The sequence below is a fragment of the Grus americana genome, chromosome 6 (genome assembly GCF_028858705.1).
Source record: "Grus americana isolate bGruAme1 chromosome 6, bGruAme1.mat, whole genome shotgun sequence".
NCBI classification, from domain to species: Eukaryota; Metazoa; Chordata; class Aves; order Gruiformes; family Gruidae; genus Grus; species Grus americana.
This window is the reverse complement of record NC_072857.1, coordinates 34,794,269-34,817,817: the sequence shown is the minus strand read 5'-3', so window position 1 is coordinate 34,817,817 and position 23,549 is coordinate 34,794,269. Positions and strand designations below refer to the sequence as shown.

The following is a 23,549-nucleotide window of genomic DNA, read 5'->3' as shown; positions in this document are numbered from 1 at the left end:
AATATGCTATTCTGTTAAGATTGATTTCTAGTGCGTACATTTTAAGGGCAGTTTTCATCCAAATTGGACACATTTAAAAAAATAAATAAATACAAGGCCAAAAATGCTTACTTAATGAAAGTCCTGCTAAGTAAGACTTCAGGCTCCACATTGCTTCAAAGCACTACTCAGTACAGGTGTCTGCATACATCTTAGACTGATACACAAATGGGTTGGTGCTCAAGCAGCATACATTTTTTTGACATCTGACTCAGACCAATACATACAAGATTTCCAATTTAGACCTCTTTATTCCTCCTAAAGCTAACATCCACCTTTATTCTTTCTTAGGATTGTCTTGCCTTCTAGCTGTGTATCTGCACATAGGAACCCTAGCAACATCATTTGTACAAAATACAAAGGTCCAGCTCCCTCCCAACTTTTTTGGCTTGGGATCCAGACTGTACTATCTAGTGGAACTATTTATGAAACAAATTGCTACCCAACTCTAATAAGACTACATTGCTCTTGGAGAGCAGCTGTATTTGTTAGGTTTCTGGAGCTCTCTAGACTTCAGGAATACATCCTCGCTGGGATGTGTGGTGCTTAGTGTTACAGCATTAAGCTTTAGGCACACTGGGTTCTGTAGGCTATAGAAAGCCCACAAGAAGCGGCATTTTCAGCTTTGTTTCCCTGATGGCCAGTGAGTCCAATATATACAGAAGGCATTCAGATGTTCAAAGTGCAGTACAGAGGTATTCACTGACATTTGGGTTACCTTTATTTATATTCAGCAACATTAAAATCTGGTCCCAATTTAGATTAGATACACATGAGAACATATTTGGCAAATCAGAGGTATTTTATTTACTAGTACACTTATCACATACTGTATAGGCTATCCTTTGGGCATATTTACTCTACAAATCTAGATAAGCTTGTTTTATTTGTCTTCTGACTTAAATCCTGCTGATAGCAAAATTCCCTTTTCCTTAAGAAGTTACACTCAGGATTGAATCACAATTTTAAAACTACTCTAATTTACATATTTTGCTTCATTATATCAAAAAAACTCCAAAAGCTTGGTCAAAGTATAAACACCTATAAACCTAGTGAAAACATCCCTGAGAAACTTTCAGTAACATAGCAGTAATGATTATTTTTGGTCCATTAGAGGAGAAAAATTATTACATCCAGTTAATGAATACTGAGGGCTACAAGTACATTGGATTCTCATTCATTCACTTTCACTCCTCTTACAAAATATTGTATCTGAGACAAAAGCCACTAGAAGTTTTTTACATTCTATTTAGTTCGATATATAATGTAATCATTACAAATTTTAAGATGAATGGCCTAGATTCAGCCCTGGTGTAACACCTTTAACGTCAATGGAGTTCACACACTTACACTCCAGGGCTGAAGTCTGGCAACATAGATGACGGTGTGAAGGACAGTACCTACAATTAAAAAAAAAACCTTAAAAGTTACAGAGGATACTTTTCAGAAGTTGCTGATGTATGTTTTTTCATACTACTTATTTTGCAAACAAACATTTTACAAAGATTTGAGTTTAGAAGTCATACTGTCATGCCATAGGAAAGCTCAGAACATAACCAGGCTCAACTCTACTGAGAAAGCAAAGTGCGTAGAGTAGTTTCCACAAAAGTGCACATACGGTTAATGACTACGGAAGTACTCTGTTAGTATGCATGCAGGGTCAAAAAAAAACCCCACGCCAGAACTTCTTGAAAATCAGAGGGATATTTCATTCTTCATTGCTCTGAAGTTGCTTTAGAGGGCCACACAGTCCAACATCTCATTAACTTAGCAGTATTTTAGAACAAAGTCAAAATTTGCATACATGTAAAACAGATAAACGCAAGCAATCCACTTTGACTTCTTTCACCTGGAATACTAATTTTCCAATACACTGGGCTTCAATAGGGTTTCTGAAAACAATAGCATTCGAAAATAAACTAAAGCTGCTTGTACTCTGAGGCAAAAACTAAGTTAGCCCTAGACATTATCTTTCTGTACCAGTACTCCTGACCTTAGCATTTTGTACTACAAACTTGAGCAGATCTGTCATTTGCAATTAAAAAAAGCCATGCTTTATAATGTTACATCAATAGCTCCTGCTAAAATGAGGCTATGCTTTACTTTATGAAGTGCAACAAAAGTGTAATACAATAACTTGTACCTAGCATTTGTCTAATTTGTAAAGAAACATGCAAAAATCCCTACAAAGATGTTTCTGTAAAGTTAAACCAAAACAGACAGAAAACTAAAAAGGTATTTCGGGAAAAATATCAGAACTTAAGAGTTCATTTCAGGAATCCAGTAAGGATGTTTACACCCATTTGAGAAGACAGGGTAGCAGAACTGTTCATCGTAAGGGAAAATCAGGGAAAAATCCCACAAAGCCAAATACTGTATATGAAGTTATTCTGAAGCAACTAGAAAAACACACCAACCCCTCATTTTGCTCCATGAGCACAAGAATTGTTCAGAATTCATGAACAAACTGAGTATAACTACTGCACAGTATCACTGTGGGGGTCAGCGACAGAAATTCAACATTATTTTTCTAATCAAATACTACATGTATGGCTTTTGAGGATCCTTTGAAACACCAGCTGTCAATATCCAACTAGGCTGTCCTCTGCCAAACACGAAACATTTTTACAGGGTCACTGTAAGATGAATTTTAGCTCTCTTGCGACAGGTTCCTCAAACAGCTAAGTTATGCATTCAACTCTAGAGAAACACCTTAGACAGGGTCACAAAAGGCAATATATGTGTTTAACCACAATACTTGTGTAGCAAGTTAAAGAAGCGTATCCTTTCAGACAGTAGATGTATTGCCAGGTGGTGAACTGTCAGAGACTGCTTTGGGGTCAGGAGTGCAACAAACAAAAAGTTGTTTTCCCAAACTTTTTTGGGCATATCTGAAGTACATTATGTGGCCCATTGCAACAAAAGACACAGAAATAAGCACCAATAAGCCAAAAGCTTCAGGATTTGGGGCCAAGATGACCATGATGAAGTGCAGCAAATCAAGAAGATAATTCATGGAGTTTTGGACACCATTTATGATGCCTCTTTCAGATTCTACCACGTTTTCTTGGAGCAACTGTGTGACAGTCAAATCAAAGGACCAAAGGCCTATGGAGAGAAAAAAACAGTTATCCATACAACTGGGCTTCTCATGGTAAGCTTCCGTTACTGGCACAATTCAATTCATACTTCCAAACGCTCACTTCTGCCAAAAAAGTGTGAAAGAGGCTAGCCTCTTGTCAGACTAGACTGAATTTCACATTGACAGTCAAGAGCAATTTACTTTCCCTTTACTAATATTTCCTGAAATAATACATACAGCTTGACACAGTAACTTGCCTGTCACATCTTGCTTCAACATGTCTATCAAGTTAACAATGTTTTGCTTACCTGTTCCTTATTTAAATAGCTGTAAAACAGCTATTTACAGTGTATTCATGCTAGCTACCATTGCCAACTTTTGTATAAGATGTTTGCAAAAAAATCAAATGCATTTTAAATTATGCAGAATACATAATTTACAACAGTCTCTGTTGACACTAGCTTCTATACTGGTTTAGTTCGTTAATGATTCAGTTTTAAATGTTTGTCTTGCAGACAAATACATGTGAATCAAGGATTTTATTTCTCAAAATATTCAGCAAACACCGCAGAAATTAAGAGTATAAAAATTCTACAGATGAGAATTTCTGTTCATTACATTCAAGTATTTGACTGCCTCTTCTGTTGACTACTACGCTAACCAGCGATTTCTCAAAAGATTCAGCTGTCATCCAAATCAAAATTTCTGTTCTAAACTCCTTTGCTGGTCAGAGGTTTAGAGGTTAGACAATTTATTTAATGAATAGATTAATTTAGTAAACTGCTAAATTTGAAGGTTTTCATAGCAGATGTGTTTAGTTCTGTTTCCTATTAACAAATGGTTTTATTTGGTTGTGAAGGAAGATCATTTAGAGATGAGCATTCCAAAAAACAAGTTACATTCATCTCCAAGTGTGGTAACTTTTCTCCTATTAGTGATATAGGATATGGAAGAAATTAGTACTGCGGTCTCTGCACTGGCAATACTACCGCAAGATCATTTCATTTTCATGTGAAGTGTAATGAATTAGCCTTAGAAATGTGATGTAACACTTCAACTGTAGCCTACAATTCTAAACTCAAATTTGTATTTACTTGACAGGCACTATAATTTTTAGAATTAAAAGCTGTCAATAGATCAGATTTGAAGAGAGAAGTAATACTTACCAACTCTAGCAGCAATGACTCCTGCAAACAGGAGACTAACAGAGATTAAAGGCACAGGCTCAGGACTCATCTCTGGGTCGCTGTTAGCAGGAGTAGTAGACCCGTTTAAGAAGGTGGGCATTTCAGTTGCGAAAAACATTTTAGGCTTATCTTCTGGAGATGCTATAGTAGGTAATGGTTCGCTTTCAAACAGCCTGGCACTGATGTCAGCAAATGGGGAAACAGTCAAATCCAGAGGACTTCCAGGCATGAATACAGAGATGGCACATAAGACTAGACAAGCAAATTGAGCAACTCCAGAAATAAGGCCCGTGCGAACCAGGCCACATTTGCGACGAAGCCAAGTGAAAGCTACTGTTCCCATGATTCCAGTGACTGCCGAGGCACCCATCAGGAGGCTTAGCACAGATCCACTCAAACCCTGAGTGTATGCATAGCCTGTAGTAATACAATCAAAGCCCAGAACAGTCATGTACAGAAACGCAAGACCCATGCCTGCAAGAAACACTGGCTGGTTGTAGTACGCAACCCATCCATCACGAAATGTGATGAAAGGTTCAGCAATCCGGGCAGCACAGCTGACTTCCTTCTCCTGTTGGGGCTCAAAGCCAGTTACATCTTTCTCAACAATTAACTGCACTCCTTCAGCGGGTTTCGTGTCACTCTCTGTAAACAGAAATACAACTGTTAGATACACTCCTGCCTGGAAAGTCCAGAGTGTAAACTGCAAGACAATTGTCTGCAGCTAGTAAGTCCACTGCTACAGAGTGTATCAGTTAAACTCTGCAGTCAACCTTTCTCTGATTACTTAAATGTTTTAAAGTGTCCTTAAATCCCACCTGTATAGTAAGATCAAGTAAAGTTTATCCCTATCAATTTAAGCTCCTGCTTATTTAATGAAACTGTGGTAGGAGAAAGCATAGTCTGCTTCTTTTCAATGGACTTGTGACCGAATGCTCTGTTTCCATAAAGAAATTATTTGCTTAATGAGTACCAACGCTAGTTGGCATTTTAACATAGTTTTACATGTCTAAATGCACTAACCACAGGAAGTAGGGAATACTTAAACATCTGTCAATACCTCATGTCATGCTAGAACAACACAGGCAGAAATGCTTGCTGAAGCCTAACAAAGCCAAAAGCTTTCAAAACTTGACTTAAAAAAAAATCTCAGACCATGCTTTTCTACAATTCCATTTTCACTCTAATATAGGAGAAAGGCACTTCCACCGGTCACAAACAAAAATCCAAACCCCCCAGAGCAGTATTTAGATTAGTAATGTGGACAGAAACTATACAAATATTTGGATGCCTGAGCATTGTTTTTACATTGCAAAGTTTGAAACAAACTCCATATACAGCAAGTAAGACAAATGAGGTATTTCTGAAAGTTTTAAAAAGGCAAGTCTTCTACTGAAATCAGAATACTGCGATAGCAAAGACTAAGAGATATTTCCTACATATTGACATTTGCTAAATGCTTCATTCTTCAGGAGCATTCAAGAGGCAGTTGCAGAGCTATAAAGCCTTCTACGCTCTGTATCTTGCTCCCCTATCCTAGGCTGCCATCAGCCTAGTCCAATAGCTTACTGGACCAGTTATTACCACAATGGATTTGCTGGCTGGGAAGAAGATATGTCTCTTCAGCACTTTTAATAGCAACCTCCTATCTCACCATATACTGAGCAAAGAACAGATTGCTAGCTAGCTTTTAAAGTTAAACCAGGAATTCTTTATAATCTTTCTTTAAAAAAACCCACAATGTATTGTGGCTGGGAGGCAATAGCTTGAGCTTTCAGTAGTACTCGTGTACTGTTATCTTAAAAATGGGAAAATGCTTAAGTTTTGTATTCTCGTATCTGGCATTTCAAATATGTTATAACAAAAATGTCTGCTTCTGAAACAATTTTAATTTCTGATATTAAGACTATCTAAAGTAATGTTAGTATCAATTTTAAGGTTGCTTATAGTCATAGCCATCTACACTGCAAATCCCAATTGTTCAGCTTGCCCAAGGGAACAGAGTTGAAGGTCAAAGATTTTTCTCCACCAGTGAGTTCCACATGCTGCAGAAAACGAAGCAAGACTAGAAATACTACTACTTACTCTACAGCCTCCTTGAAAGCCTGTCAGTACTATGAGTAAGTAGAGATGAGTTAGCAAGAAAGTCCCACACAGCCTGTTTTGTTTGTAGACACTACAGAATAAAAGGCTTTGTCAGCTTATTAGCCATGGTATAGATGGATAAGAGCATTCCTCTCAATTAGCCCCAAATAACAGGGCAGACTTACTCTAAAGGATTAACTAAGAGAAGAGAATTAATTCTTTAGCTGCATTTTATGGGATTCCTCAAATAGCTACAAAGTGTTGTTACTTAGAGTCTCTAGTATCTACATCCAAAACCTGAAACCTTCAAGCTCTGAGTAGAAGGCTATATAGCCTCAAAGCAGTGTCTGCAAAAGACCAAAGTCAACACTTCAGTTTGACTGATATATCAATGAACATACTGTGGATTTGAACAGTTACTTTGGTGTTTTCAATACCTTTCTTTACATTCAGCTGTTTCAGTTCCGATTCTTCAACTTTTGCAGATTTGAAAGCCAGAGTAGGGGTTTTCTGATAAACCTTCCAGAGCAGCAGATATTCCACACACATCGACATCAGGTTCCAGCCAGAAATGAATCCACAGCCAATCATTGGGGAGCCAAATGTCATTATCTGACCAACTGCCATTGGGGCCAAGATATTGGTCAACTGATCAATTCTTCTTATTGTGGCATTCATATCTGTCAGAAATCATTTGATAATATCAAGTAATCGAAACACTTGCAATAAAACAGTCACTAACATAACTGAGGACTGCACATGCATACACATCAAGCTAAGAAGTCTTGCCCCAACTGTATATGGTTCCAGCAGGAGTTAAGAATGCTAACCAGAGGCACCTTTAGAGTGTTCTAATGTTTAAGTTATCCAGGATCAACAACTGTGTTCACAAGCCAAACCCCTACTCCTGCCAGTTTTGTCTGCACGAAGTCTTTTCAGGTTTAGCATGCTGGGTTTACAGCAGAAGCGTACTCCTGCAGTTAAAACTGTTAGTCATGAGATCAGATTACCCTTACATCCTAGAGACCTTATGCCTCCTAAGCCTATCTCTGTAACGTTCAAAGCCAGCGTGCGCAACTTCAGACATTAAGAGGAGTCTCATATGGTGGAATTTTTCCCTGTAAAGATAATTTTAGCAACCTCTGTCTCCCAATACTGGACGATGTATTTCTTAATCTCCTCCATTTACTTCTAATAACTGGTGACCACAGTACCCACCGTGATAGCAGCAGACCTTTGAAATGGCTTTAAATTTCCTTATCGAGTCACATTGCCTACAACTGCCATCAACCATTCTCAGAACTTACAGAGCAAAGTCCTCACTCCTTTCTGTTCCACACTTTGATGTCTATGGTCAAAACAAGCAGCCCATTCTTAGCATGAATGCATCTTCCATTTGCTGGTAGGGTATGTCTCACACTCCCCTATCTTGTTAGCTTTACTGTCATTACACCCTCCAGGCTCCTGTAATTTCCAATGAACAGTGCCATTGTTCCACCCCTAAAAGTTGCTAACTCAATGGTTTTGCACGTCAGGGCTTCAGGCTGCTTAGAAGCACATCTCAAACCCATTTAGAGTCCTAGGATGAAATCAGAGCTTTTGAAGGGCAAGTGAAACTGTATACCAGTATGAAGCTGCTTTTCTGAATCTGGAGAGAATCAGTTCTTGCCATTCAAATAAATGTTTAGGTTATTCTATTTAGAATTCAAAGTTAATTCAATGTTAACTTTTTGACTGATGGTTAACTAAGATGAATAAGTTAAATATTTGCATAATATTTGGCTTTAGAAATTCCAAGAACTCTGCTTTGTTTTTTGAGTTCGAGGAAGGCTAATGCTTCCACTCAAAAAAAGGTACAAAGTAAAAGTGAATGGAAAAATTAGTCAAGGATAATGAAGAAGGGGAAGCCAAGGCAATTTTTTATTTCCCTATTCCATTAACTTACTTAACTAAGGCTCCTCTGAGGAAAGGTAACAACGCAGAGATGGCCAACAGTATTTGCTGCAAAGTCAATGCTGGCATTTAATTTTTTAAGTTATGGAATTTCAACAGTCTCCAAGTTACATTATGATTACACACATAACAACCCTATTCAGCCTGGAAGAGATCCTTTAGATAGATCTGCTGAACTAACATGCTTAGTTCAATGGCGTTTTTTGTTTAAATTAAGTTGCATGACAATTTAGAGTAACCTCTTGCCTTATTTTTTCAGTACAGAATGTAACTGGTCATATAATTCTGCCTGAGATCATGAAGCAGTACAGAAGCAGAACTGCATCCATGCAGCAGCTCTCTGCAGGTGTGGTCTGTACCTTATCTCATGTGTAGTAAGTAGTACAAGGACTGGGGAGATGATCTGCTGAATAAGATCTGACACAAGAAGAAAGGCTAATGAGAACCATTAGAACTGTAAGGCTTTTACACATAAATGATATTTTTCTACTTGTGATTCACACACTTGAAAAAAGTTCACTTGTACTGCTGCTCTTACAAAAGGCATGACCTAGAAAGGCACTGCCAGGTCAAAATAAAAAAATTGTATACTGGGAAATGAAAGCAAGACACTTTTAATGTGTCTAAGAACTAGCCTCTCCTGGATGAGAGGGGGAAATAAGATTCCTTCATTGGAGATAAACATCAAGAATAAATCTGCAATATAGTAGTAGAATCCCTAAAAGGACTCTGGCCTGTAAACTGCACTTTATGGGCAATTTAGGCAGCTTCATACGAAATTAAAGTCCGTAAGCTGAAATGCTCTCTGGGCCTGGAGGTATCTAAACTCCACAAGTGTCTGACTTAAAACTTTAGTCCCAGAGTTACTTTAGTGAGCTATAAATGGCTTGGCAATATTAAGCTGCTCTGTGCTTTGTTTGCACTTCAGTATCACTTCCTCTATCTGGGAAGGCTTAAGTCCCCTTACAGGGCTGATTCAGAGCCCACATAGCCTGCCCAAGTTCATCGCAAAAAAGTGCTGCTTCCCACACTGTCTGTTACAATCAGAGCAGCAGCATAGCCAAAGATCTATCACACATCCTTTGGTGTGAAAGGCCTTGCAGCTAGGAGTAACCCCCAGCAAAGGAGAGAGGAGAGTTAGGTTCAATACATCCTTGGGGAGGATCCCAAACAATGTCTCACATCCAAGTAGCATCATGACCACCAAGCTGCAGCAGAATTTGAATGGGAACTCATTCTCTCTCCTAATAATGCCATGCCACTGTGCAAGAAAGGGGAAAAAAGAAGGAAAAATATTTACTAGGTGAAAACAAAGATTAAATCTGTAGTCTAATACCAAAGGTATCAGATGTCAAAGGAACGCACAGCTTTCGGTTCCAACTGAAGTGTTCACAGCTCTGCATTACACATCTAATGCGAGATAAGTGCAAGATTTCAAATATATCTGCACGCACAGCATTTCCTATTGGCAATTTCCTGATCCACCTACTTTACTGTTCTGGACTTCATTCTCATGTACCTCTTTCTTTGATCCCTATGCGAGGAGCCCAGTTACGCAACAGTTTTCTGTTTCATTCCAGGGACCTAAAAATAAAGTATTGCAACACTTGGCTTTAAGTACCTGGAAGTTAAATAGCTTTCCTATTAAACACTAGTTATTTGATTTAAGAGTGTGGTGTATGTTTATTTGTTCAGCAAGAATAAAGTTTTCCTGAAAAGGCTGCAGTAGGACTAAAAGGAGGACAAAACAAGTTTAGGGATGGCTAACTGAATTGTAATCACAGCAGTAATTTCTAATCTCAGTAAGTGTAGTCCAGAGCAGGGAAAAGGAAAATAAGGTTTGCCCTTTTTACCTGCTATTTTCTCATAATATCTGGAACTCAAAGATGTGCTGTTCTCTGTAAAACTCTAGTCTAAAAATCAAGCTTGGAGGGTAAGACATTTAAGGTATTAAAAAGGCAACATATTTCACCTGCCAGTTTGCTTCTGTCTTCCCCTGCAACCACAACGATCCAGTCCCTCTGAATTGTGATTGCTGTGGCAGTGCTGGCCAAATTGGCAATATTTGCTATTGTGATAACCAGGATATAGCACATCGTCTAGAGAAATGGGGGGGAAAAGTTACAAGGTGAGAAAATCGATGAAGAGACATCTCCACTCCTGCCCCATACAACCAGAAAAGACACTTTTACATTTGAATCCATATATTTTAGTGTTATTCTTCAGACAAGAAGACCAAGTCTACTTTACATTTCCTGACAGAAAACAATCACCTCTGTTGACCCAACTAGCTCAGAGTTTCATTTGCTAGTTTTGGCTCACAGGAATGTCTAAATAGACTAGAGAGAAAAATAAAAATCATCTCTCCCATGTTCCCCCAAGTTTCTTTGTAAATTAATTCCTTATTAACAAGTTCAAGCACTCACAAGAAGCCATCCATGGTATAAGGTCAAAAGCTGTGTCTTAAACAAGAAGACAATCATCAGGATAATACCACACAGGATGACAGATGCATTCTGTACAATCAAGGATGTCTGGGCCACTGTTTTAAATCAAAACAGAGAGCAACAGTTATGAATGTAAGAATGAGCTAACTATAATTTAAGGAAATTATAATTAAGGAACATGCACAGATTCTTCAAATATTTTTATTTTCCTATTCTCCACCCAAAATATAAGTGGTAAAACTATACTTCATATTATGTTTTGAAACTTCTATTGTCTTAGAGAAACAAATTAATATCTGATGTAACTTTGTAGCTCTTAACAATTCACAGCTCTTAATTTACAGCTCAAGTAAGTCTTTCCTCAATCAAAAACAAAACTGTACACATTTGAATTCTGACACTGTTTTGAAAGGGGTAAAAACAAGACTTAGCTTCAGTCTCTAAAATTCATCTTCAGCATACCATGGAAGCGATGCTATTTTGTCAACTCTTGGAAAGTAAAAAAGTATATGAAGAACTTGATGCCATGTTATTTATAAAACAGGCTAGAGCATGCATATTTAAAATATGTATAATGCAAATACAGTGCATGTTTACACTGAAATAGAAGATGTTTGAGTTCAGACAGAAGACAACAAGTAACGTGAGTGTATGTTAGCATTAGACTGAAGAACTTGGTCTGTAGTCCTTAGAGTTATGTGCTTTCTACCTTGGGCGTTTCTGTGCATCTCTACGCATTGTAGAGGTTTAGCCTGAGCAGTGGACATACCACGACGTAAAACTGTTTTACCCCTGTCTTTGACACTATCTTTGTATAATCATTACCACTCTGAAACACTGCTCTTCTTCAAAAAAAAAGAGAAGAGCAAGTCCCATTCTTATATTTGACTTGAGGAATTAACTCTAACAGCTTTATCTTTTACATTAATTTGATCCATGCTTAAGTAAATAACCTGCTCTAGGCATCTAACCTTTGAGCCTGGAGTTCTTGTCCACCCAGTCTCCAATAATGGCTCCCAGGAGAAGAACCGATCCTGCCACAACCAGTCCATAGACCGCAGTCAGGAGTAAGCTGTTTCCATACAGTTCAACCAGGAATACAGACACAGCAAAATGCCACATACGATCTCCCTTCAAGAGTAACAGAGAGTACATACACAACATGACTATTTGCATTTTGCAAGCACTCAAGTTGACTATTGTATTAATGCCCTGACAGAAGTCTATATTAAAATAAAGGTTTGTTACACATGTAGGGTGGGGGTTTTGTTTGTGATTTTGCTAGGTTGGGGGTTTTTTTTGGGGGGGTGGTGGTGGCGTGTGTTTTGGTTGGGGTTTTTTGTTTAGGTTTTTTTATTATTATTTTTGGCCTCAGCTTTTTTTGATGACTGTATCCTGTCAGCATTGATTTTATCCCAGTATCACTAAGATTATTTGTCCTAATCAAGTGCAACATTACAGCATATACCGCATCAAAAATCCCAGATATTTTCTGTTATGATGTTACAGGACAAAGTCTGTTACCAGCCACATCCAACAAGCCTCAGAAAGCTTACATAAATTCTCCAGCACAGATCAAATGTTAGCAACAGATTTATTACTGACACTATTTAAATAGCTTTGCAAGATAGCAGTTTGCTCTTAGATGATCAAAGCTTAAATGCTGCTTTAAAACATAAGAGCCAGTGACGCCAGTCATAATATAATTCAGGATAGATATGGGTAAATCAAGGAAGGTGTTGTCCTAAATGTTAACCGAAGTTTCTGAAGTCAGTGGACTTAAGCTCTTTTCAATCATGTTAAGCATTAGCATATTACTAAGAGGTAGAATATCAGAGCTCATTTAACCTATTGCAAACTCATTGCTAGTTCAATCGATTTAACTATTGCTAGTTCAACCTAGTGCTTAGTATACAAAACTTTCATGTTCTAACAGCATTTACCACACGTAAAAAAAAAAATAAGCCTAAAATGCTAAACAATGCTAAACTTCAAGTGAAGTCATTTTCATACTATTCAAAACATTTTTAGGTTGGTACCAAACAGACCTGTGGCTTACTAATGAATACGTTGAGATTTTTATGTTGTCTCATGATGGGAGTCACATCTCACTTTATTTTTAAACAAATTGCAAGAAAGGCACTACAGAAAATGCTTTATGGAATCAATGACAAAGCAGATGAACAGAAATAATTTGTAGTATTGTAGGACACACAGTTTGTTTAATAAGAGTCCGTAATGTTATTTGTTTTATAAACCAAACATGAAACTGTTTTCTTCTGCTGCCTTATCTTAAATAAGCAACTGCTGCGTGATACAGCAAACAGTTCACATTTCTAAGGACCTCGAATATTCTAAAGGGCTGAGGGAGGTGTAACACCACTTTTAAAAAGCAAAGTCTGCCAAATCTAACAACATATAACATGGCAATCAAGAGCTACATAAAATGCATGCTACTTGGTCAAAATAATTGCAAAGTTTGACTAAAGTCTTCAATGTAGCACAGACACACAAAAAGAATTTGCCTTTTAACGTTATGGAAGTTGTCTGAAGTAGGTTTCTTCAAACATTGCAATGTGTAAGCATTCATATTTGTTTCCTTAACCACAGGCAGAAAAATAATTACATCCCAATCATGTGGGAAAAAGTTTGCCTGTTCAAGGAAAAACTCTCAGTATTTTGTATGTTTTCTAAGTAAAACCAATGAAAAAGTGCAAATATAAGCATGATCAGCTTAGATGTGGCCTCTCATATATAAACCAATTTTTACTCTCCAGAGACACCTAAAGTCCTCTGTAAAATATGTTTGTCTACTTTTATTCCATGGTTAGTAAAGTATATGGAAAGTATTCCAGCAATGAAAACACAGGGATATAATTTCCCATGCCTTGCATTCACTTAAACTTAGTATGAACTGAGGTACCTCTTTACTGAATTTCACTTAAATGCATGCAGGTGGATTAACTAAGTTTTGATTAGTCTGGGTAACTTTATTAAGCTAGAAAAATAAGCCAAAAGAGTACTTTCACATTAAAATTTCATAACAGAAGTTTGTTGGGTTTTTTTCTTTATGCAGAGATGTTTCAGTTATTGAATTCTGACAAGATGAAAAAGGCACTTAAAAAAAAAAATATGAGAAAGTCAGTGGCAGCCACTACTGTCAGAAAAACCTGATCTCACTTGAAACTCACAGGAAGATCCCTTTGACTCCAGTGAGATCATCACTTTGCTATACAATTCGTTTAATGAGCCTGTGAACTCTGTTCAACCTCATCCAACACATGTACCCAGAGTATTTTGATCAGGCCAATCCACACAGATAATTTTGGGGGTAACTAAAGCTGTTCCGACCTGGAAGCATGAGTTTCTTTCAATAATTAAAAAGCATAAAGAGCAAGCAAAGAAAAATTAGTGTCACAGAAGAACAATATTAGCGAATTACAGAGGTTTGAAGCAGGTATGTAATTTCAAGCTAAAAACTACTTAAACAGTAAATATTGCCTTTGGAAATTAGCAGTCTTGGTTATATATACTTAATCTCACTTTAAAATGTCTCAAAATGTGTATATATTTCAACTTTTAAATAACTAACTACAGCTGTTTAGCCTCACCATCCCTTCAAAGATGATTCTTGCTCTTCTGTCTTTATAATTATCTCAGACTGCATGTATACAATCCCATCTCAGAACTGAGGCCAACAAGTTAAGCAGTAGCCAGGCTACTACCTACTGACAGGCATCCTGAGGCCTGAGTGGCACAGATAAGGCTAGGAAGTTACAACTGACCTCCTGGCAAGCGTTAGGCCTGGCACCAACAAGGTGAACTCAGTTTCCTTCTGTTCTTCACTACCAAGCGATAGACGGCAATGAATAAAGGCAATAGCATGAGGTCTGAGACTCCAGTTCAGCAGTGCAGTCCAGCCTATTAAGATCCTGAGGCCAAAAACACATTCAAATGCTTTACTGAACCAGAGCCTAAGACATAGTCTAGACTTTGTTCAAATCTGAATATCTGTGGAGATGTGACACATTTAATCATTTACAGCTTCTCTGTATTTGGGAATGGCTTAGTAACACAGAAACCAAATTAGTTCTCTCAGTAACAGCAAAACCACATTTTTATCAGGTTTTGTATTGTGGACATAGCCATTTTAGAACAAAGATAATCTATTACTTTGAGTTCTGAAGATTAAGGTGCTTGTTTATTGATCCTGTTCGCAAAAACATTCAGACTACAGGAACACTAAGGCTTAGGAAATACAAAAGGTGCAGTCCTGTGCCCAGCTCTGTCAAAATAAGCTGCGTTTCTGTTGTTTCAGCAGGTTTCGTTTGGGGTTTTTTGAGTCAAGATTTTCAGCACAAAAGAAAACACACTGGAACGAGGAGTACACTATTAATATTGCTAAACAGCTGAATCAACATCTTGCAGTCTAACATTTGTTACGGTGTGCGACATTGTTTTCAAACTCTGCTTTGTCACCTTTACTCATGCACTCAGACCAGTCCTGCCGAGCTTTGAAGCACTCCTCAGAGAGGAGTAAGCATGGTTGGCCAAATTGCCAGTTGGGCACTTTGTGGGCATTACTGTCAAAATATGTTGCAGGTGACAACCCTGGCCTCTGAAAAGCAGTGAGCCAAACAGAAACATGACCACCCAGCTCCTTCAATGATATTAATAATTGCTAAAATATTGCACTTGTTTAAGCAAGCATTTGATACCACTCCGAGCCTTCTTCCATTAGCAGAAACACCAGTATGACCTTTCAGGTTAGTGAAAGCAAGGAGCTGCCAGAGTTAGGCATGCAATATTGTAACTGTATATCAGCCATTTGTTCAATGCTATACAAAGCACACATTAAACCAGTCCAAATCCAGGATTAAAGACAAAACAGGGACTATCAGGGAGGAAACCTGCCACTTCTTTTTGAATCAAGCCATTGGATGGAGCCTTAAAATTGTATTATAACATACATATACTCTTAATTTTATTACATGGAATAGAACCACGTTATCTGTTTTGGGGCATATTTTAAGATTTATTTTTTTTAGTATCTTTCAAGTGAGTAAAAATTGGTGTAGTAAGTTTCTTTAGTAGAGAACAACAGCATTTCAGAAGGCAAACATTTTGACAGAGAGAGAGACACTCTTAACAGGTTTGCTAATGAGTAGCAGAACTGGGTCCATTGTAAACATTAAGTTTTCCCATTATTACGTGTAGTAAGTATACAAGACCTTCCAATACATGTCACAATGGACTTTAATTCTGCTACAGACCATGGTTCATTTTTTTCACTTAGAATTTACTCTATAAGGAGTTTCACTGGTTCTGTATTTACTTAAAAGCATAAAAAGGTACAGAACTAGGCTCTCAGGAAATTGAGCACTGCACTAATGAAGACTGAACCTACTGCAACATATCATGTAAAGATCATGAAGACTTTTAACAGCAAGGTGTTTTAACCAGACCTCTGTCTCTGTCGCGGTGTGTTATTTTCTGAAGATTTGTTGGAAAGTACCAATAGCATTCAGCTTTGTCATGGCTAGATTAATAAACTCCCACTTCTACAAGGCCAGTATTTTAACTTACCCACGTGGACAGCGCATGTCCGAGATAAAGAAGAAATTTTGCAGATGTAAAATAGGCAACCACAGATCCTAAACGAGAAATAACAAACAAATGCTAAAGTAGATTCGGGCACATCCACCACATTTCGGTACGCACCGGGTACTATTCGCTGCCGTGGAGGAACCCAACACCGTTCTCAGAGCGAAGCCGCCACCAGGACACGCCAGAGCCCACCGCCCGCGGGCAGCGGCAGCCTCGGTGGGGCCTCTCGCCTCTCGCCCCCCGCCCCGCTCACCCGCGCCCACTCCGCGCCCGGCAACCGAGCGAGAGGTAGCCCGGCCGCCACCGCCGCCACCGCGCACTGACCGCAACGCCGCCGCTCTCCCGCCGGCTCCGCTCCCCGCGCCATGCTGGCCCGCTCAGCCGCTGCCAGAGCCCAATGCTCAAAGGAGGCGAGGGGACGCGCGGCTTAGCTCCGTGTTGCCTTCCCCGACTTAGCTAGCACTGTAGCTGAAGTCGGAAAGCCTTAGCCTTATGCGCCGCGGGCGGCTGGGGACGTTCCGCCACGGAAGGGCCGAGCGCCGTGCGACGCCCGGCTACGTGTGCGGGGCCGCAGCTGCCGAACGCACCAAGGCTTCGGGCTGGCAGCTGCCCCACGCACCGCCCTTTGTAGGCGGCTGCGGGCACCGGCCCCGCCCGGCCCGCCCCGGGGGCGGCCCCCGGCCCGGCAGCGCCCGCGCCCGGGACAGCCGAGAGCAGTGCCCCGCGCGGCACTGGTGCTGCTCAGTCCCCGGGGACGTGGGGACGCGACGGGCCGGGCTGGGCTGTGCGGGGGCCTTTTCAGCAGCCTCGGCTCCCTGCAGTCAGGTGTTGGGACCCGCTTCAAAACCGTCAGAACGCGCTTTTCGTATTGTCGGCCGTGTGCGTCCTTCGTTTGGTCTGACTCTTTTTTTGTTGCCCTTTTATTTTATGACCTTTTAAAAACATGAAATTCTGGAATATTCAAATACATCTAGAACCTGGGTTTGTAACATAAAACACCAAATATCACAAGACTATGGCTGAAACACCTGCAAATGGCAGTGCTCCCAATTCATAGCTTTAAAAAAACCCAAACAAAACAAGGCACTAAAATTTAAGCTCTTTAACTGAAATAACCTTCTGTTCCAATGAAGATGGTACAGAAGTCACTCATTTGATGCTGGCTCAGGCTGTCTGCTTCAGATCAAGTATCCCAGATCCTACCGTAAATATATTTTTTTTGCACCCTATGAGACCTATTTTTGGTATTGACCACCAGCAAACCCTGCATTTTTATAGAACTTAAAAAACAGTTAAAATGTACAGCAGGCTATTTTTTTCAGGATGCTATGAAAATAATTAAGAAATATCTGTCCTTTTGCTTCAGAAAATATACTGATAGTTCTTGGTTGCCAGGGCTGGAATAATTTCTTCAATGTGTAATACTGCAAAGTTCCCTCCTATATGTGTAAAATTGCTTTTGGTTCAGGCTTCCCCCCCCAAGTATATAGGCCATTCCAGAAGCAAATGCCTGACGTAATAGACCAATAATCTGTTCTGGTTTTGCCACTCCTGTGATCTTATTCAAAGTATTTCTTGTATTAATTAGATGACTTTCTATGCATGAATCATGGTTTACCCTTTGCATAAAGGGAACTATACCTTGGGAAAAAGTAATACAGAAATAAAAATTCATGTAAACATAGGAAGCCTAAAATTACTATTTTAATGGGATTGGTTATCCTAGGTGAGTTAAGTGTTTCTTCTTATGGTATGTTCCTTAGAAAATGCACAAAATCTTTTCTCAGATTGACAACAAAAGTAGAGGAAATTTTCTTGATGGCTCGTTTTATAAAGTCTTATTGCCTAAACTGTAGTCATCTTTACTAACAGATAAAAGAGAATTATTTTTCCTAAAACTTAATGTTTTTAATATTATTAGTCCATATTAAATAACCTACAGTATATCAAATTCAACTGATAGTTTTAAGTCTATTAATTGTCCATGCTTGCACCTTTACTAGCAATTTCAGTGTATTCCACAAGTAGATGCAGTGAATTAACTCGGGTTTCTTCTGAAGTAAGGCTCTGATTAGTGTCTAAGTTACTCATACCTTAGGCAATAAGGTGACGCGCAATTTCTAGCAACCCTACCAGATGCTAGTAGTGGTCCATACAGGTCAACACATTTGACTTGCGTCTTGTCCAGCCCTGTCCCTGGTGGCACTTCTGGCCACTGTTACCATTTGGTAAACAGACTAGATGGATCTTGGGTCTGATCTAGTCTGTCATGTACCATACCTAATGCAGCAGCAGCAGAACTGGATCCTAGAGAGATTTTTCTCTCCATACAGTAACACTAGGAACACTTACCAGAAAAGCACTGCTGGTGAGATCTTTTTTTGTTACTGGAGAACAGCTTGGATGAATTATAGTTTAAATAACCATTTCTGATGGAATGCTTGCAGTACTTCTGTAGCTGAAGTCATCCTCATTATTTTTTGTGATCTTTAAGGCATGAGAAAAGGGCAAGAAAACATATCTACCATCCTTTGAAATTTAAAAAGTAGTTCCCGTAGCTCTCTAAGATTTCTCAGACAGAAGTATGTATAGTCTGTCCAGTATATACACAGTAAATTCAATGTGTCCATGAAATACTGAATTTATTGGATGTCAGTGAAAGATTGTATTGTATGCAATGTAGAGTTGATCTGCACACAATCAAGCCAGCCTGTCCAGAGTGCACAATGTACAACACAATTCGCACAGTGCAAATAAACCATGCAGTTGATATAGCGTAGGTCATGTATCTCCCAGACATACCAGTCGCTGCACATGTGATGTAAAGTCAACCTGTACCAACAGGTACAGTAGGTACCATCCAGAATGTGTTCTATCTGAAGGCAGTAACAGCACCTTTTCTAACAATTGGCCTGCCAAATGTCCAGAGGTCCTAGAACTATAGCTAAAATGCCAGAGCTGATTTATGAAGCATTTGTCTACTTCCAAAAGCAGTGGAGTCGGCAGGTAGGGGAAATCCATAGTAGTTTCCCTGAATTTGCCACCACTTTACTGCATGATCTTTCCCCAGATGCCTATTAAAATAAGTCCATGGTTGGGTTTCTTTCCCTGTCAAACAGGGAATAACAAAACATTCCTTACAAGACTGATGTTAAACCTAATACAGTAGCTTGAGCACTTTGATTTTTACATCTAAGATGCTGCTAAAAAAGTCCCAAATATTCTTATTAATACTCCAGTAAATCCAAATTTTATTAGATTGCTTTGTGAAGCCCTTGTGAGTATTTTTAGAGAGGCAGCTCTTGTTTCAGGTTGGCTGGCTTACCAGAGTCTTTTCACCACAATATTTACAGATTTCAGATGTATTTAGGGAGGTGTTTAATAGCTGGAAGCTGTAGGAGAGGAGTTACCAGTTTAACTTGGTACAGACCCGACTCAGCAGTCTTACAGCAGTAATTTACATAATGGCACAGCATACCAGCTGTGGATTTGAGCCCAGGTCTGACTAATTGTCACTGGCAGAGTGGGAGTGGAGACAAAAAAAAGGGGGATTTTGGACACAAGTGTTGACCAAAACAGTAAGACAACTTTGCTATGCAGATAACCCTGGGTTTACACCACTCCTTGGAATATACATGTTTCTTGGCAGCCCTACAGCCTCTTCTATCACAAGGCTAGCTCTAGCCTCCTACTTAATAACTTGATGCTGTTCTTACCTACATCTCTGCTTTTCCTATGGGAAGGCTTAAACATTTCTTTTATTGGTACTTTCCCAGATTAGATAGCACAATTTATCTTTGTTTTGTTTCTTTTTTCATGTGAGGAAAACCCTTTCAGAATATATATTTACTGCTATTGAAGCTGTGAAAGGCATTTTATTCTCAATAGAAATCTCCTAATTCTTTACAACCCATTGCTGGAGATGCACAGGAATCAACAAGACACATATTTATGTTCTAGTCTTCCTAGCCAAAGTTTTTCAGTGGATAACTCCTTATGCTGTACTAAAAATATATGACTAATGTCATCTCTCTAGTTACTATTTGAGTGAAGAAATGTAACTACTGGATTCATTTTTAGACTTTTAAAGTTTCAGATTAAAATATACAAATAATTTCATTTAAAAGAAACATTCTTCAGAATGTTTCTAATGAGACAGCTGTCTAGAACTGAAAAAAGTTATAGTATATTTAAATTGTCTGGCAACAAGGGCAACAATTCAACTACAAGATGTAAACAACTGAAAATGTTTTAATTATTGGTAAGCGCATAACTATGATGCCAACAATATTCAAAGATACACTTCCAGGAAAGACGTCTTGAAAAATAAGAGAGGATATATTTTGGCTTTAAACAACTGCCCACATCAGTGGCAGCTTCTTTAAGCACTATGCTTGTAATAGAGCTGCTGAATCTAGCGCAATAGCAATTTTACAAAATAATACCCACAAATGTCATCATGGTTTAATCAGAGAGGCATGAATAGTAGTGAGAAACCTCAGGTAAGCTCAGATCTTACACTCAGCTAAGAGGTTTCATGTAGTTTAATTATCATGATGTTACCATACTTCATTAAGACGCCCCTCTTGGGGAGCAAAGTGGTTCTTTACTCAGTTAACTTACACAAGGCCCAGCAAAACTGGAAAGAATATATATAATCTGCCATCTTTTGAAGGATGAAGCACAGAAGCCTTTGTTGAACTGACCCCTGCTATGACTTAGGCATGGAAAGCTGTTGCTCATAAGCCCACACATTCAACTGTCAGAACTACTGTCTCCGTATCAGCAAACTCCAAATTCAGAGTTTGCAATGCACTTGCACAGGGAAACGGGCAAAGACAGGGTGGGGAAAAAAGTCTCCCAGGTTTCTTAGGATTCCTGCTTCCTTTCAAAACAGATGCTTTTTACTGCAAAACTGTTTATTTCAATTACATGTAAGTAATCTGAATATCTATACATACTAATCCTCATTAAGTCAATGTCTACTCCATCCCACTTTCTCCAAGATTCATAGTGTTCTGCTTCTATTGGATTTGTTTCTGTCAGGTTTCAGAGTGACAGCTCCTGTCTCTCAGGGCTAGATGAGAGACTGCAGTCACTTCAACCTGAAACAGTCGTACCAGAGCTAGACTCCTGTGACGAACTCTTGTAGGAAGACCATCCAGAAGCTCTAGCAAATTGAGACTCCAGAGGTTTATTTGGAGAGGCTAGAATTATCTAGCTTATACAAAACTTCAGCTCAGGAGGCTGAACCAGCTCTGTGCTCACATGCTCAAACTAAACTGTTTGTAATTGAAAAGCGATGGCCTAAGTAGTGAGCAAAACAACTTGCTTAAAATCCTATAATATGTGTGACAACTTGTTTCAGTAAGACTCCTTTTGTCTCATCTTTGTCTGTCATAAGAAAACACTATACCCAAAACACAACTGCAGAAAGCATCTTGTACCAAATGAGAAAAAAGTAATTAAAAGAAAGGAAAAGATCACATCTACTAGGAACAAGTGGATGTTTTAACACCCAAATGTCAACAGCAGCATTTCTGCAAACTCCCTATAGCATACTTCACATTTGTGCTCAAGAGCTGGAATTATTGACTTGAATTGGAACACTGTGTGTTGAGGAAGAGACTGAAATGAGTCTGGAGGGTAAGATAACAGTCTATCTGCAATTTAAGCTCATTTTGTTCAGTTTTCTTCATTAGAACTTACTGCAGTTTGTCTCCTACAGGATGTCATTGTTCTGTTACTAAAAAATACAACAATGCTTAATAAACAGTATTTTGTTTCCTGTCTGTGTTTTAGTGTGCAATATGAAAACATTGAGATTTGTTATTTTCCCTACAGCCTTCTTCTACCTATGAATTTTGCCTTTATTTCTTAATTCAATGTTCAGGAGTTTTGACAGATACAATAAAATCAAATGTGAAAGCAAGTCAGACAGTATTTGCATCGCTTAAGAAAGAAACCCTGTTGTAAGTAGAAGGCACTCTTCTTGAACTCCTGTTGAATATTATTGTTGACTTCTTTAAAAGTCAGATTTTGACATCCCTGTTCACCTTTCTGCAACATTCTATTCTATGCCAAGAAAATACTTAAAAGCACATTTTTAACTTCAGGTACATGTTTAGATTCCACTGATTTAAATTAAATAATAATAAAAAAATAAATATGCTAGATTTAAGACAGTGTTGAAAGACTTTTTGGAATGGAAGTGAACTAGGGAATAAAAGCTTCTTTTGACCTGCTGTTAGTGTGACCTGAACAATCTGTAGTATCAGTGATCCCACAGCAGGAAAAGGGAAATCCCTTAGAAGAGCTTCAGTTGCACTATCAATTTCTGTTTCTGGCTGCCTCCCAGAACAGTCTCTATAAAAACATGGTTGTCTTTGGAGACCAATATTCACTTATGTTCAAGTTAACCACAACTTTAATGTAATTTTTTGGAAGGTCAAGCATAAAGTACAAGAAGTACTTAGAATTACATGAGGAAATAAGTATCTATCAGGAAATAAAATCATTACTTTGAACTGTTCTGCACTTATACAAATAACATTCACCTCAACAGCCATCAGTTTTGTAGGCCTTGATTTTGCAGGTGAATGAATATGGGTGGAGCCCTTTGCCCAAATACAGCACCCTGTCTGAACAGGGCTCTGCACCGGGGCATGAGACTTAGCCAAATAAATCTTTAGCAAAACCTGCACAGATGATTCTGGCATGCATTTATAGGTATGAGAAACATCTCGTACTACCATCTGAATGTACTTGATGTCAGACATTGATTAACTAAGTTGCCGTATCTTATTAAGAATTAATAAACCAGTCTTTTCCCCTTTTGAAATGTCATTAATATAATCCTTTGGTGTTAGCATTGTATTGATTATTCATAATAACCCATCTAGTAATTAGCCATTATTCTACAATTACTTAGCTTTCAATTCTCAAATTCTAGCATTAGCTTTCAAAGGGTAGTTTACTCTTTTAAGTACCTGATACCTTCTTGTCACTGATGGTATAGGACTTCACTAACAATAGCAAACATCAACAAACTATTGTTTCAGTCAGGTAAAGCTGTTCCTATAGAAAGCTTTGTCCATCTTCAAGCTTTTTTCTTAAAACATTTCACATTACTAAGAAATTGAAAAATTA

General features: G+C 38.6%; 1 protein-coding gene across 1 annotated transcript; it reads right to left on the bottom strand.

Annotated features, from left to right (window-relative positions):
- Positions 1-740: 740 nt before the first annotated feature.
- SLC40A1 (solute carrier family 40 member 1) lies at positions 741-17,016 on the bottom strand. Its single transcript, XM_054829786.1, has 8 exons — positions 16,725-17,016; positions 16,380-16,447; positions 11,765-11,924; positions 10,773-10,888; positions 10,319-10,445; positions 6,831-7,073; positions 4,288-4,953; positions 741-3,147 (listed from the first exon to the last, which is right to left on the bottom strand). The coding sequence occupies exons 1-8, from the start codon at positions 16,765-16,767 to the stop codon at positions 2,828-2,830; spliced, it is 1,743 nt and encodes a 580-aa protein (XP_054685761.1). The 5' UTR covers positions 16,768-17,016; the 3' UTR covers positions 741-2,827.
- Between the last annotated feature and the right edge of the window lie 6,533 nt (positions 17,017-23,549).